Source organism: Jaculus jaculus, chromosome 3, assembly GCF_020740685.1.
Source record: "Jaculus jaculus isolate mJacJac1 chromosome 3, mJacJac1.mat.Y.cur, whole genome shotgun sequence".
Lineage (NCBI taxonomy): Eukaryota > Metazoa > Chordata > Mammalia > Rodentia > Dipodidae > Jaculus > Jaculus jaculus.
Genome location: NC_059104.1, coordinates 173,967,028 through 173,981,246, shown reverse-complemented (window position 1 = coordinate 173,981,246; position 14,219 = coordinate 173,967,028). Strand labels below are relative to the sequence as shown.

Below are 14,219 nucleotides of genomic sequence, written 5' to 3'. Positions count from 1 at the left end.
GCTTTCTCTGAAGCCTCTCACATAAGTGTACACCATCTTCAAGTCAGTATTTAGAATTCCTAGCATGCCTTTTATCTCTAGTTTTCCTGTGCAACCAAAGACAAGTTCACACTCTTCTACATTCCCTCATTTCTGCTGGGAGAGCTGAAGCCTCATCTGAACTTTCTGAGCAGGCTTCTGGGTTCAAGGAGAGAAAACAGAAAGGCAAATCAGGACTTTAGAACCACCACAGAGGTCAAGAAGCCACAGTGATAAAGGGCTCCTTTTTGAACCCTTCCATGTGGTGGAGGGGAGAGAGTTGAGTTTATCTCAGCCAAAGACAGATACAGAAGGGGAAGTCCTAGCTAGAGAGAGAGAGAGAGAGAGTGAACATATTGCAAGGGCAGGAGGAGATAGGAATCTGAGGCTTTCTTACCCTAGTGTTTAGGGATTCTCTCTTGAATGAGATAATGAGGATGAAGACACCTACTTGGAGACAGTGGAGGTGTGTGGTCAACTGCAATTGCATAAAGTGAGGTGTGACCCTCTTCCTCCTCCCACCCCTGTCAAGGCTTGAAACCTTGTTACTTTCAAATGCTTTGTCCTCTATAAACAACATGAACATTTGCCTACCAATACCTTCCCTACGTAGCTCATATGGCCTGTCCTTTCCATTCCCATTGCTCCCAGATGGTTCAGGACTTCACCACTGAACTGGACCTCTCTAGCCAGTCTCTATCCATCCCCCACATCACATGATTCTTATAAGATTAATCTACTAAGAGTGACTGGAGGACTTGTATGACTGATGCTCTTTTTAGGTGGCAAGGGGGGGGGACAACTTTGAGGAGAGAGGTATATTTCTTTTCTTTTTAAAGAAATAGTACATAATAGAGAATTTTATACACTGTAGATGCTGATACATATGTTTAAAGAGATTAATGCCATGGGTATAATAGTTTTTGATAATTAAGTCCCAGTAGAGTAAATAGTCATTTCTACCTAGTTTCAGTGACTCATGAAAACTGACATAGAGGCAACTTCCAGTTTTGAAGTTATTCATTTATTAAAATCCAAAGATATAACCAAAAGAATGATATGCCTCTCTCTTTCTTATAAATACATAAAAAATAAAAAAAATTTTTAAAAAAGTGGGCTGGCAGATGCACAAGGTGGTGCACGCATCTGGAGTTTGCAGTGGCTGGAGGCCCTGGCGTGCCCATTCTCTCTCTCTCCCTCTCTCTCTCTCTCTCTCTCTCTCTCTCTCTCTCTCTCTCTCTCTCTGCCTCTTTCTCTCTCTGTCTGTCGCTCTCAAATAAATAAATAAAAATAAACAAACAAAAATAAATAAATAATTTTTTGAAAAGTGGGCTGGAGAGACAGCTTAGTGGTTAAGACATTGGCTTGTGAAGCCTAAAAATCCCAGGTTCAATTCCCCAGGACCCATGTAAGCCTGAAGCACAAGGTTGCTCATGTGTCTGGAGTTCGTTTACAGTGGCTGGAGGCCCTGGTAAGCCCATTCTCTCTTTCTATCTGCCTCTCTCCCTTTCTCATACATAAATAAAAATAAAATATTAAAGAACAATATGAAAATGCATTGTTCTCAATACAAAAATAGAGCTTAATAGAAATGTGTCACTCCGGGCTGTAGATATAATTCAGTTCTAGCATGGTTGTATACCATGTACTAGGCCCTAGGTTCACTCCTCGATCCCAGAAAACAAGTTGTAAATGGTAGCATTCACAAAGTAATTATAATATTTATTCTCTGTATACTGCTTACTGGGGCTGTGGCCAATAAAAGCACCCAAGTTTAAACTAAGCTGTTTATCTTCTTTAAGCCCTAACTGTGCATTTCTTTAACTCTACAGATTGCTTAATTCAGAGATAAAGTCAAAGGTCTAAACAGGAGGCTCTTCATGAGTGCAAAGCCTGATATAAATGCCCATCCACCAGCCTCACATTGTCAGAGGCCCTACTTGGTCTATTCTTCTGACCCTTTGCCATTGTTGTCAGAGAACTAGGAAAAGTGGCCTGTTGTTGCCCAGTGTGCTCTGTAGTCACCCATAGAAGAAAGTCGGCTATGTGCTGGGGCTGCTCTAGGGGCTGGACGCAGAAGAAAGAAAGAAAGAAAGAGAGAGAGAGAGAGAAAGAGAAAGAGAGAGAGAGAGAGAGAGAGAGAGAGAGAGAAAGGAAGGAAGGAAGGAAGGAAGGAAGGAAGGAAAGAAGGAAGGAAGGAAGGAAGGAAGGAAGGAAGCAAGCAAGCAGGCAAACAAGCAAGCAGATGCGGTTTCTGACCTCACAGAATTTGCAGTCTGGAGGGAAGTAGAGGCGATAAACAAGTCAACAATGACTTAGAAAGAGATGAATGCCATGAAGGGGTGAAGGCAAAGCCACAGGACACAGGAGAGTGGGAGGCAGTGGAGGACAGGATGCATCCTTGGTGGTAGAGTGGGGGTGTCAAGAAGATCTCTGCACAGGGTGACGGTGTGAGGAAGACCTCAGCATGCAGAAGACATTTAAGCTAGAACATTAACACTTCAAAGTAGCCCAGGAAGGACAAAAATAAAAAGAGAAGCATCCCTGGCTGAGGAACCAGCATGTATAAGGTCACCAGGTAAGAAACAGCTGACACTGACGGGGACAGAGGTGGGGCGAGAATAACTGCAGTATGACAGGTAAAGCTTCCTAAATAAGTCCATGTGATCAGTGACCTCTGAGGTTATACAATGTGCTGGCCCTGACCAAAGGGAAGACTCTTTCCATTGCATTCAGGGCCTTCAATTTTCATTAAACCAAAGTTTTACACTGGACATTTAAGAAGACTTGAAAAAAAAAAAAATCTAGCGTGAACTTCCATCATGAGGCATGAGCCAGGAAATGATATAGATGGTCTACTTTGGGGATCTGGGGATTTCCATATATTCAAGGTAGACACAGTTCATAGGAAGCACTGATATTAAACAGATTCTGAGAAAATTAAGATATCCACATTCCCAATATATTAGGTCTTTAATACCAGAGGGATTTCACCTACATTGAAAAGAATTAACAGGAGTTTGGGATAGTTTAAATAATAATTGAACTAACTAGAGTCAGGATATTAACATTTGATCCTGGAAAAATGGAAGAAAGTCATCCAAACGTTCTTAGGAGACAAAACACAACTCATGTTTAGGGTTTAGAATGGCACCAGTATAACAGGTGAGGTAGAGCTTTCCAAGGCAAAGGCTATTGGTAGAAGCAATGCCAACCACAGTGCCAGGGAGGATGTCCTTAGCCAAGAGGCTGTATTATACCCACTGGAGCCAGGAGAGGTCATGGGTATCCCGAGACAAGTGATAACAGTGGAGATGGTAAGGAAGAAAGCAATGGCAGTCACAAGACAAAAGAAACACCAAGGAACAAGGTGAAAGAGACAAGAGCTGTAAGAATAGGATGTCCAGGGCCATCTTGCAGAAAGCCTTCTCCTTTCCAAACTGTGTTACTTTAAAAAGAAAGACAAGAAATGTTTTGGAGGGCTGCAGGGATGGCTTAGCGGTTAAGGTGCTTTTCTGCAAAGCCAAAGGACCCAGATTCCATTCCCCAGGACCCACATTAGCCAGTTGCACAAGGCGGTGCACATGTCTGGAGTTGGTTTGCAGTGGCTGGAGGCCCTGGTGTGCCCATTCTCTCTCTCTCTTTCTCTCTCTTTTCTTCTTTCTCTGTCAAATAAATAAATAAGTACAAATAAAATATTTTAAAAATGTTTTGGAAAGCTGGGAACTATGTTGAGTGATAAGATGCTTGCCTAGCACTCATAAGCTCCTGAGTTTTATTTCCAGAGATATAAGACAACAGTAATATTATGGAGCATGAAGGAAATTTCATTTAATTTTCCACTTTGTCAGGGCACATGTACACACACACACACACACACTCTCTCTCTCTCTCTCTTTTTAAATTTTTTTGTTGTTCATTATTATTTATTTGAGAGCAATAGAGAAAGAAAGAAGCAGAGAGAGAGAATGGGCACACCAGGGCCTCCAGCCACTGCAGATGCGTGCGCCCCCTTGTGCATCTGGCTAACATGGGTCCTGGAGAATCGAGCCTCAATCCAGAGTCCTTAGGCTTCAAAGGCAAGCGTTTAACCGCTAAGCCATCTCTCCAGCCCACACACACGCTCTCATACTGTGACATGATCACTGTAGAATTAGAGGACCATACACTTCTATTCAAAGATATGTATTTCCAAATAGAACCCATACAACTAGGTCAGTAGTAATTTAAGTGTAGCTGTTTAAAATGTATAATGATACAAATTCTTTTTCTAACTTTATTTTTATTTGAGATAGAGGGAGAGAGACAGAAAGAGCGAATGGGCACGCCAGGGCCTCTAGCCACTGCAAATGAACTCCAGACGCATGCACCACATTGTGCATCTGGATTTCATGGGACCTGGAGAATGGAACCTGGGTCCTTAGGCTTTGCAGGCATGATGCCTTAACCACTAAGCTATCTCTCCAGCCCAATGATACAAATTCTTAATACTAGGTCAAATGTAGCTATGAAGAGCTTAGATTGCTAATGACAGCTGAGCTATTACTAAACCTGATTTCACTGTCTGAAAATATAATTTAATTTCATATCTTCAACACTAAAATGATCTAATATGAAATACATTTTTACAGGGATAATTCCTTTATTTTCTTGCCAATTCCCACTAATCTGTGGTGAAGGTAACAATGGTTTATTTTTCTTTTAAGCACATAATATTTATTGATGCACAGAGTATCTAAATATTTTTCTAAGATAAATATTGTGATGATCATGGGGATATTATTGATAGCACTTCATTAGACTTATAGGGAAGAATGCTCAGATCAAATCTAGTAAGAAAGAGATGATTTTATCACTCTGTATTGAGGATCCTATATTTCATATAGAATAGAACCAAATGAGATGTCATTTCCATGCAGACTCCCATATGAAAGGTTTCAGTCTTGATGTACTGTAAGGAGTTTATAATGAGTCTACACCCCTGCATGAACTACAGGACTACATCAGCCAGAGCTTTAGAAAATCTTTAAATTTTAAATCGGAAGAGAAATCCTAGCGATATCAGAGGATTCCCTCTAAATGAAATGGCAACCAACCAGCCATTTCCTTACAGAAGCATATTTTAAGTTTAGCTCTTTTATTCAAAATTGGAAATGATTCTAAAATAGGGCTTTGAAAAAATTTAAAGTATCAATTGCCATAATAATGTGAATGAGTGGGACCTCTAGGATACAGTTTATTATCACAAAATAGGTAAAATCTTATTCCTATTTTTACAGAATAAAAGACTTAAAAATACCTCTAAACCTTGTTCATATCCCCCCCTCCAAGAAAATACACTTACTTTAAACAAGGCTTGTTCCTGTATTTTTCCCCTAAAATCTCTTAATAAAAGTTGGGTTTTGGGGCTGGAGAGATGGCTTAGTTTTTAAGGTACTTGTCTACAAAGCTAAAGGACCCAGGTTTGATTCCCCAGGAGCCATGTAAGCCAGATGTACAAGGTGGCACATGTGTCTGGAGTTTACTTGTAGGGGTTGGAAGCCCTAGCGTGCTCATTCTCTCTCTCTCTGTCTGTCTTTTTTTCTCTCTCTCTCTTTAAAATACATAAAAATTATATTTATATATATGGCTTTTTTCCTTTTTGGTTTTTCAAAGTAGGGTCTCACTTTATCCCAGGCTGACCTGGAACTCAATCTGTAGCCTCAAGCTGGCCTTAAACTCACAGCCCCTCCTAACCTCTGCCTCCCAAGTTCTGGGATTAAAGACATGCACCATTATGCCTGGCTAAAAGCTGGCTGTTATTTCCAGGGATCACAACTGGGTGCTCAGACTCAAATTCATCTGTGCAACCTCAGAGACTTGGGAGAGAGAGGCCTGTCTCAAGACAACAATAGTGATAATAGTAACAGGCCGAGGCAAAGCCCTGTGTGACGATGTGTATCTGTGACTGCTGTGCTGAGTCAGAAACATAACCTCTGAGTGAACCAGGGAAGCATAACCAAGAGCTCAGGTCTGGTGCTGGGGGATGCTGACTAGGATGCATCCTCACGGATCCCTTTGCTAACCTCAATTTTCTCCTGTGGTAAAAGGAAAATAATCATACCCATTTCCAAATAGTAAGCTGCACCAACATGATGTGTATAAAGTTTGTACACCATACCTGACCCATGTTAAGTCCTAACAACCCTTCCTTGTATATGGACCTCCATGGAAGCTCAGCAGAGCTCAGGAACTAAATTCACCCCAAGAAGCATACTTTTCCCATTGTCATGTCTCCGACCCTAAGCAGACATCTAATGGTTACAGGCCCCTTGGTTAAACAACAGTGTCGCTGCCAAATAAAGGTGGGGAAGGGACAGCCCGTGCCTTGCATTCTGAAAGGAGAGGGCAGTACTGACCGAGCCGATGGCGTTGGCTCTGTGACTTGGCGTTGCACACGGATGGCATGGGCACAGTTTTCCTGGGGCCCTGGCTGGGTGGAGAGGGGAATGTCGGGGGAGGTGTGGCTGATCTTCATGGAGGAGTCAGGGCAGGGCGTGGGCGAGTCTAGGAAGTCCTCACTGTTCTCCTGCTCATTGGTCTCTGTGTCTGTATAGTTAAGAGGCTCTTGGTTGTTGTCTTTGCTACCAGAGAACAGGCCTCGTTCTCGCCACGGAACCCAGCAGAGTTTCCAAGACACAAAGAGAGAGACACCGAAGAGAGCAAGGCCACAGGCAGTGACCACGAGGGTCAGCAGGCTCACGGAGATATCTGCAAAGAAGCATAAACAAAGGTCAGTGTGACTGAACACCCCAGGCTGGCCTGCTGCGCAGTGCCTGCAGGTTCCCCATCTCATCCACTCACCCCCTCAAAGGTGACCGTGGAAGAGCTGGCTGCAGGACGCTGGGAGTCAGCTGACCAGCAGGATTTAGACCCAAACCGAAGGACCAGTGAGCAAAAACAGAGAGGAGATAACATCACATGCAAACTTTGTCTAGAAAGAACAGACCAGTGTGTATTCAAGGAGAATGTGAATGTCCGGAAAGTCAAATGAGCTTCTATACTATAGATGGCACTGATCGTTAATGTTTCCTGAACAGGGAAGCTTCAAACGTCCTTAAAAATGACTGGGACTGGAGAGATGGATCAGTAGTTAAGGGCACTTCCTATGCAAGCTTGAGGACCTGAGGAGGTCTGAGGGACCACGAGAGTTCTATCCTCAAGATCCACATAAGCAGAACAGCGGGGAATGGCCATGCACACCCGTAACCTTAGTCCTGTGGGGTTCAGAGACCCAAGGATCACTGGGGCTTGTGGGGAAAAAAAAAGGAAAGCTCTTGGGATCAGTAAGATACTATGGCTCAAATAATAACTGATAGGACAGCAATGGATTAGAACACCTGCTGTTCCCCCACAGGCAAGCACACATGGGTACCACATGGGTGCATACATACATGTGCATGTACCATACCCCTCGCAGAAAAAACTTAATCTAATCTCAGACAGCCATAGAATTTGAGAATTAAGTTACAACTTCTTTCAACTAGAGAAATCATGTTTTTCTATTATTGCTATTAACTTTTAAGGGTTTAAGCCAAACAAAAATCACATCTTTGATAAAATTTAGAGCTTCAAAGTATCCACTACTCAGATCTTCAGGAGCCAGGCCAAGTTGTCATAGTTGGAGTACCCCCATTATCAGATCTTGGGGCAAGTATACAGGCCAAGAGGTCGACTAGGTAACCGAAGAAAGCACAGATAGGGAAAGCGAGGGAAGCAGGGGGTCTGCAAATGGGACCACGGTGAGGGCTAGAGGTTGAGCATACTGGGAAGCACCCAGACACCTCGGGGCTATCCCGCCCAAGGAGAGAAGGTCCTGGGGTCCTGATCCACTGACTCCTTCAGTCATTGATTGGAGGGCAGCTCTCAAAGCACACTAAACATCCAACATTTCAGTACACAGCTCTGATAGGCAGAATGAGTTCCAGTGGCCAGAAAAAGAAAAAAAAAAAATTAAGCCCACATTGAAATCAACACAGAAGCTGTACCAGAAGTTGGCCACCATGCACCGAAGTGGTGAGGGCAAGGAGTAGGGCAGATAATGGCAGTGTCCGCACATGACCGCGGTCCCACGGCCATCTAGCGGCCAAAGGCTCTGTCCATCATTTTCAGGGGCAAAGTTTAACCTCCCCCAGGCTACCATCCTACCCTGTGTCAGGCCAGAGAAGCTGAAACATCAACTCGTTCTTGACGCCATTACTTTAAAGGATGCCCCGACATGACTTTTCTGTGCGGTGTTACATTCAGAAGCCACAAAGACTTTCCTTAGTGTTTGCCTCCACTGGCCACATTACTGTTTGCATTGCTTCCACCCAAGTGCTCTGGACGTGTATTGTTTGTCAGATAGTGTGCTTTGGAGACACAATGTGTATGTGTTGGGGGGGGGGAGTGACAGACTTGATACCACCCTAGGCTCATGATCTAAAACATTTATGTCCTCACAGTCATTCTATGATCTGTGACAAGTTGTATTCCTGGTCCAGTGTGCAGAACCCTCTTGCAAGCCACTTACCTACTGAGTCAAGCTGACCAAATACCATCCCTGTTTTTCAGCATGACTCTTGATGTCATTTTCCCATTCTTTTTTTTTAACTTTTTAAAATGATAACTTGCCTAATTATAGACAATAAACCATGATAATTCCCTTCCCTCCCCTGCTTTCCCCTTCCATTTTCTCATTCTTACAGGATAATAATAATACTAGTTGTCATGAAAACCTGCTCTTGAGAGAAAGCCAGATGCCAGCCTGGGTCACATGAATGTCCCTTATTTGCAAGAATCAATCTCTGACCTTGTAGTGCAACAATATTATATTTTGTTTGAAACACTTGGATTCTTATATCAACGTGGGTACCTGAACACAAGTCTATGTCCATTTACTCTACACGCCCCACTGAAATTGAAAGCAAGGAAGGTGTCATTGATCCATCACTGAACCAATGAGTTTAAGGAATTTCCAAGATTATTTTAGGAAAAGCCAATCTCTTGAACACTTAAACCAAGTGAAGGGGAATTGAGCAAAACTTTCAAGTTCATGTTGGAGAGATGGCTTAGCAGTTAAGGTGCTTGCTGCGAATCCTAAGAACCCATGTTTTATCCTCCAGGTCCCACATAAGCCAGATGCAAAAGGTGGCACATACATCTGAAGTCGTTTGCAGTGGCTAGCGGCCCTGGCACACCCATTATTTCTCTCTCTCTTCTTCTCTCTCTGTCTCAAATAAAAATAAATTTTGAAAAAAATCTCAAGTTCAAGGATAGGAGGAGTAAGAAGTTCAGTTGGTGGAGGAAAGGTTAAAGGCACTAAGAAGAGGGAAAAAAAAAAACATACTGTATAGATTCCCTTTATAAATTCATGGAAGGGGCAGTGGGACCTTGGGCTCTGCTTGGCTCCAACAGATCACTTTATTGATGCAGATTTCTACAATTGGTAGACTAGCTTAAACTCAAATATTTTGAGGTTCTGTACATGTGACTTGTTCTAGCCAATGGAAAATGAGCTTACATAGCCCTTCCCAGTTTAGGCCAGAGGATTACTGAGCTCTGACCTTGCACATGAGTAAAAGAGCTCTAAGATTAGGGTTGATCTTCCAGCCTGTGTTCTCTAAAAATGTTCATTGCACAGGCCCCAAGTCCAGAATGAGGAATAAACTTCAGCCTGGCCCACAGTTTGGCATAGAGATGTAAGTAATACATAAATCCATGAGTAAAATCCAAATAGATGATGCTTTGAGTCACTAAGATTTTAAAAGGATTTGTTGCCATAGCAAAAAAAAAAAAAAAAAAAAGACTAAAGCAACTAACATATATGACCAAATAATTACTGTCCAAAGCTGGAATGCTTTTAAGAGAGAAAAGGGATTATGGTAATAACCACATAGGGATAAGACAGTTAACACAGAATTGTCCACTGTAAACTAGGACATATGGTCACCCAGGACCTTAAAATTCCATATGATGAACTAAGGGTGGTAGTGTACACTTTTAGTCCTAGTCTCAGAAAACAAAAGCAGGAGGATCTTCAAAAGCTAGAGAGCAGGCTGGGCATGGTGGCGCACGCCTTTAATCCCAGCACTCGGGAGGCAGAGGTAGGAGGATCGCTGTAAGTTTGAGGCCACCCTAAGACTACATAGTGAATTCCAGGTCAGCCTGAGCTAGAGTGAGACCTCAGAAAAAAAAAAAAAAAATTAGAGACAGCCTATCTATATCACATGTTGTAGGCCAGTCTCGTGTGTCTGTGTGTGTGTGTGTGTGTGTATACATGTGTGTATATATGTAAGTATGTATGTATATGATGAGATACTGTCTCATAAAAATTAAAAGAAAGAATCTCACATGAGCCCTGACCTCACTGGCTTATAACAATATAACCTCTTGTGTTGTATTATAACCCAATATAACTTGGGTTCTGCTTGGCATAGATAACATCGTACAAGTTGAAGCTATGACTCAACTGTACTGGTAGTTATCAGACTCCTGTGGTGGTTTGATTCAGGTGTTCCCCATAAACTTAGGTGTTCTGAATGCTAGGTTCCCAGCTGATGGATATTTGGGAATTAATGCCACCTGGAGGGAGTGTATTGTTGGGGGCGGGCTTATGGGCTTTATAGCCAGTTTCCCCATGCCAGTGTTCGGCACACCCTCCTGTTGCTGTAGTCCACCTTATGTTGGCCAGGGGGTGATGTCCACTCTCTGCTCATGTCATCATTTTCCCCTGCCATCGTGGAGCTTCCCCTCGAGCCTATAAGCCAAAATAAACCTCTTTTTCCCAGAAGCTGCTCTTGGTTGGGTGATTCTACCAGCAATGTGAACCGGACTGCAACAACTCCTGACCTTCCTCAAGAACAATTCCCACTTGTTAACTGACTTACATGTCATATGTTCAAAAAACAGCTTGCTCACAAGTCTGGTCATGGGGGTAGAGGGGTACGAGAATAGAGATCTTGTCCATCTAAACACTGAGTGGCACTTACATAGCTGGCATCTGATAATGATGAAGGATAATGATGAAGTTCGTCTGAGGAGTACTGAGGCCACTTGACACTTCAACCTTGAATTATGGATGGGTGTATAAGTGCCTATGAGTGCTCTAGTCCTTCAGATACATAGTAGTACACATTTATGTGCATACAGTCATGACAAAAATACAACTCCTGGCCAAAGAGAATTCTTCGCGTTCACACAAAGACACCACGCGAGCGAGCAGGACTTCCGAACACCTGCCAGCAGAAAGCGGTGCTGGCCCGCCCTGCCGCACCAGCCACCAAATGAATCACCTGCATGTCTAGTAATGGCTCAGCATGTCCTCTGGACACTTACATTTGTGCTTTCTCTCTTTTCAAAAAGAAGTACAAATCACTAAGGACATTCTCCCCTCCTCAGACCCACAGCCTCAACAAAGGGAGGCAGAGGGTAGGCTTAGGATCACAGAAGAGCTTTATTGAGAGAAGTTATTTAAGTTAGGTGTTGGGTACACAGCCATTTGTTTTAGTATAAACCTTTAAGTGATGTATATTTTTTCATTGTGTATTTTCTTTTACATCTGCAAACTAAACCAAAGTAAAAAAAATAATTTAAGTGACAAAATATAATGATATGTATATATATATATATATATATATATATATATTTTTTTTTTTTTTTTTCTGAAGACTAGGAACAGCTTAATTGGTCCTTCTGGCCAAAGGTCAAAGAAATAATTAGATGATGATTCAATTCTTTAGAAAGGCAAATGGTCAAGCTCGGATGATGATCTCTAGGGGAGATGTTTTTTGGTGGGTGGTAGGAAGCTGTGCATAAAACTGAACCAGGAGCTGTATGGAGCTCATCCTTGCCAAGGAGACATGGAGGACAACACCCTGCAATAGATGTCACATGAGGTACTGTCAGGCTGTGTCCCTGCACGGCAGAAATAATACTCTGGACTCGATGACATTCCAACTACACCCATGTATTTGTGATATCTGCAGACTTAAAAATGTGTACTTGTTTGCAATTGACAACTACTACTGACCAATGAGTGAAAAGGCTGAATGTCCCTATACGGCATAAGAACATAGAGACAGCAATTGTCCCCCTACGCTGGTAAGGACCAGGATGGACATAGGAGTGGACAATAAAGGCCACTAGACCAACGGGGTAGATCAGCAGCTCCAAGGAGGCTGGCCAAGGTCATCAATCAGGATAAATGGCCCATGACATGAAGCAAATTAGAGTAACAGACACATTAATTTGTGTACTGTGATTTATGAAATAGCAGCTTACAAGAACAAAATATGTCTGAAGCAGTAACCAGTAAGAGCTCCGCCCCCACCCCAAGATCCCATCTGATCTACAAATAAAACTGTGGCCAAAACAAAGAAAACGTTAATATAGCTAAAGTTAAAGAACTTACTGCACAAACCCAAGACTCGAAAGTACAGCAATATCTAAAGACTCAGAAAACATCAGCTAAGATAAAAGATTAGCATGTTTCACCGAGAGGGCTAGTATTTAAGTTTCTGAAAGGTTAAGACAGAAAATGAAGCTTAACATCATCAAGGTTTCAATTCCCTAGATCTGAAGGGGCAGTAGGCAGAAGCCTACTGGACATTCACATTATAATACTACCTCAGGTGCATTATTGTGAAATTCAGAAACACAAAGATGAGAGAAAGGCATAAGCTTAAAAGATAAAAAATAATAATAATAAAATTATGATGAAATTAAAACCACATCAGACTTCTTATCAGGAATTCTTGAAAACTTCTGAGGCAAATCCCCCACCCACCTCAGAATCCTCTACACAAACAGGCCATTGATAATGTGCGGGAACTGTAGTACGTCACATAGTTGTGACGTACTACATGTGTCTGCCATGGAAGCCACCTAAGGATGACTGTGGGAGGTGAAAATAGGACAGAATGTACAAGAAAAAAAAGCCATACTTGACTTAGAAGACCAAACAAAGTACTTCCCAACATAAGAACTGAGCAACAGGCCCAGGCGGGAGCCAGTCCCACATCCCGCTTGGAGCAATAACCCAACAAGCATCTAAAACTACCCAGTTAACAAATGTCTGTAACACAGCAAAGGTGAACTGGAAGTCTCATGGTGTTAGGGTTGCTGCTAATAACTTTTATGCATGATGACTGTGCTTATGCTTCATAGATGGAACTCCTAGGATTTGCTTAAAACTATAGATACACAAATACTGACCATGAGTTGATTACTAAAACTAAGTCTTGACATATGGAGTCTATTACATTATTCTCTCTAGTTTTGAATATGTTTGACAAGTTCCTAATGGAACATAAAAATTTTTTAAAGTGCTTGACAGAGGGAAAATGTTGATATCCGACTTCAACCTTAGACATTCTTATTTAATAGGTCTTGGATAAGACCCAAAATGTTCATTTCTAACAAGCATCTCAAGGTTCAGATGACTATGATATGATACAGACAGTCTAGAGATAACACTAAAGGAAGTCTGGTCGTGTGTATATGTGTGTATGCACACACATCTGCATGTGTGCGTTTTCAGAACATAATAGGTTTTCCTGACCCTAAGACAACCGTGTCTTTGGGGCCTAATAAAGATAACACCAGGAAATTTTCTTAGGAAATTAGGCCATGGTGAACTTGAGGGTATCACATGGTGCTCACAGGGAATGTGGTAACGTAATTAGGTAGAGAAATACCAGACAGCTGTGATGATGGGATGTCAAGCGTTTCCGAGAACTGAACCAATGGAGTGTTGCATAAGAATAAACCTGGATCATCCAGTTTATTTGGTGTGATTACCAATATCTCTTTCTCATGACAACATTTTGTTTCATTTTCTATATTTTTAAGTTCTACGCAATTGGTATTTATTATTTTCACAGTTAAAAATGATATTGCTATAAACCTAAACCTCTAAAAATAATGTCTGTTCAAGCAAGAGGGAAGAGGAAGAGGCAAGGGGGTGGAGGAGGAAGATTATTAAAATTAAAATGTGAGCAGCTTAGTTTCATACATCCCTCAGTAGGTCAGACAGCATCTTCTGAATAGTATCCTATATGGCATCTTCTGAATAGTATCCTATACGAGAAGCATGCCGTAGATTCCAGGTTAAAAATGAAATGCTTTGATGTTAGTGACTGAACCTAAGTTGTCTCAGAAATGGGAAATGAAAAGTGCAGGCA

At 42.0% G+C, this 14,219-nt stretch overlaps 1 protein-coding gene across 1 annotated transcript in view; it reads right to left on the bottom strand.

Annotated features, from left to right (window-relative positions):
* The window catches only part of Syt9 (synaptotagmin 9), a 200,332-nt gene that overhangs the window by 141,181 nt on the left and 44,932 nt on the right, over nt 1-14,219 (bottom strand). Inside the window, exon 2 of the mRNA XM_045146317.1 lies at nt 6,417-6,768. Coding sequence (XP_045002252.1) covers nt 6,417-6,768 — 352 coding nt within the window. The remainder of the gene's footprint in view (nt 1-6,416; nt 6,769-14,219) is intronic.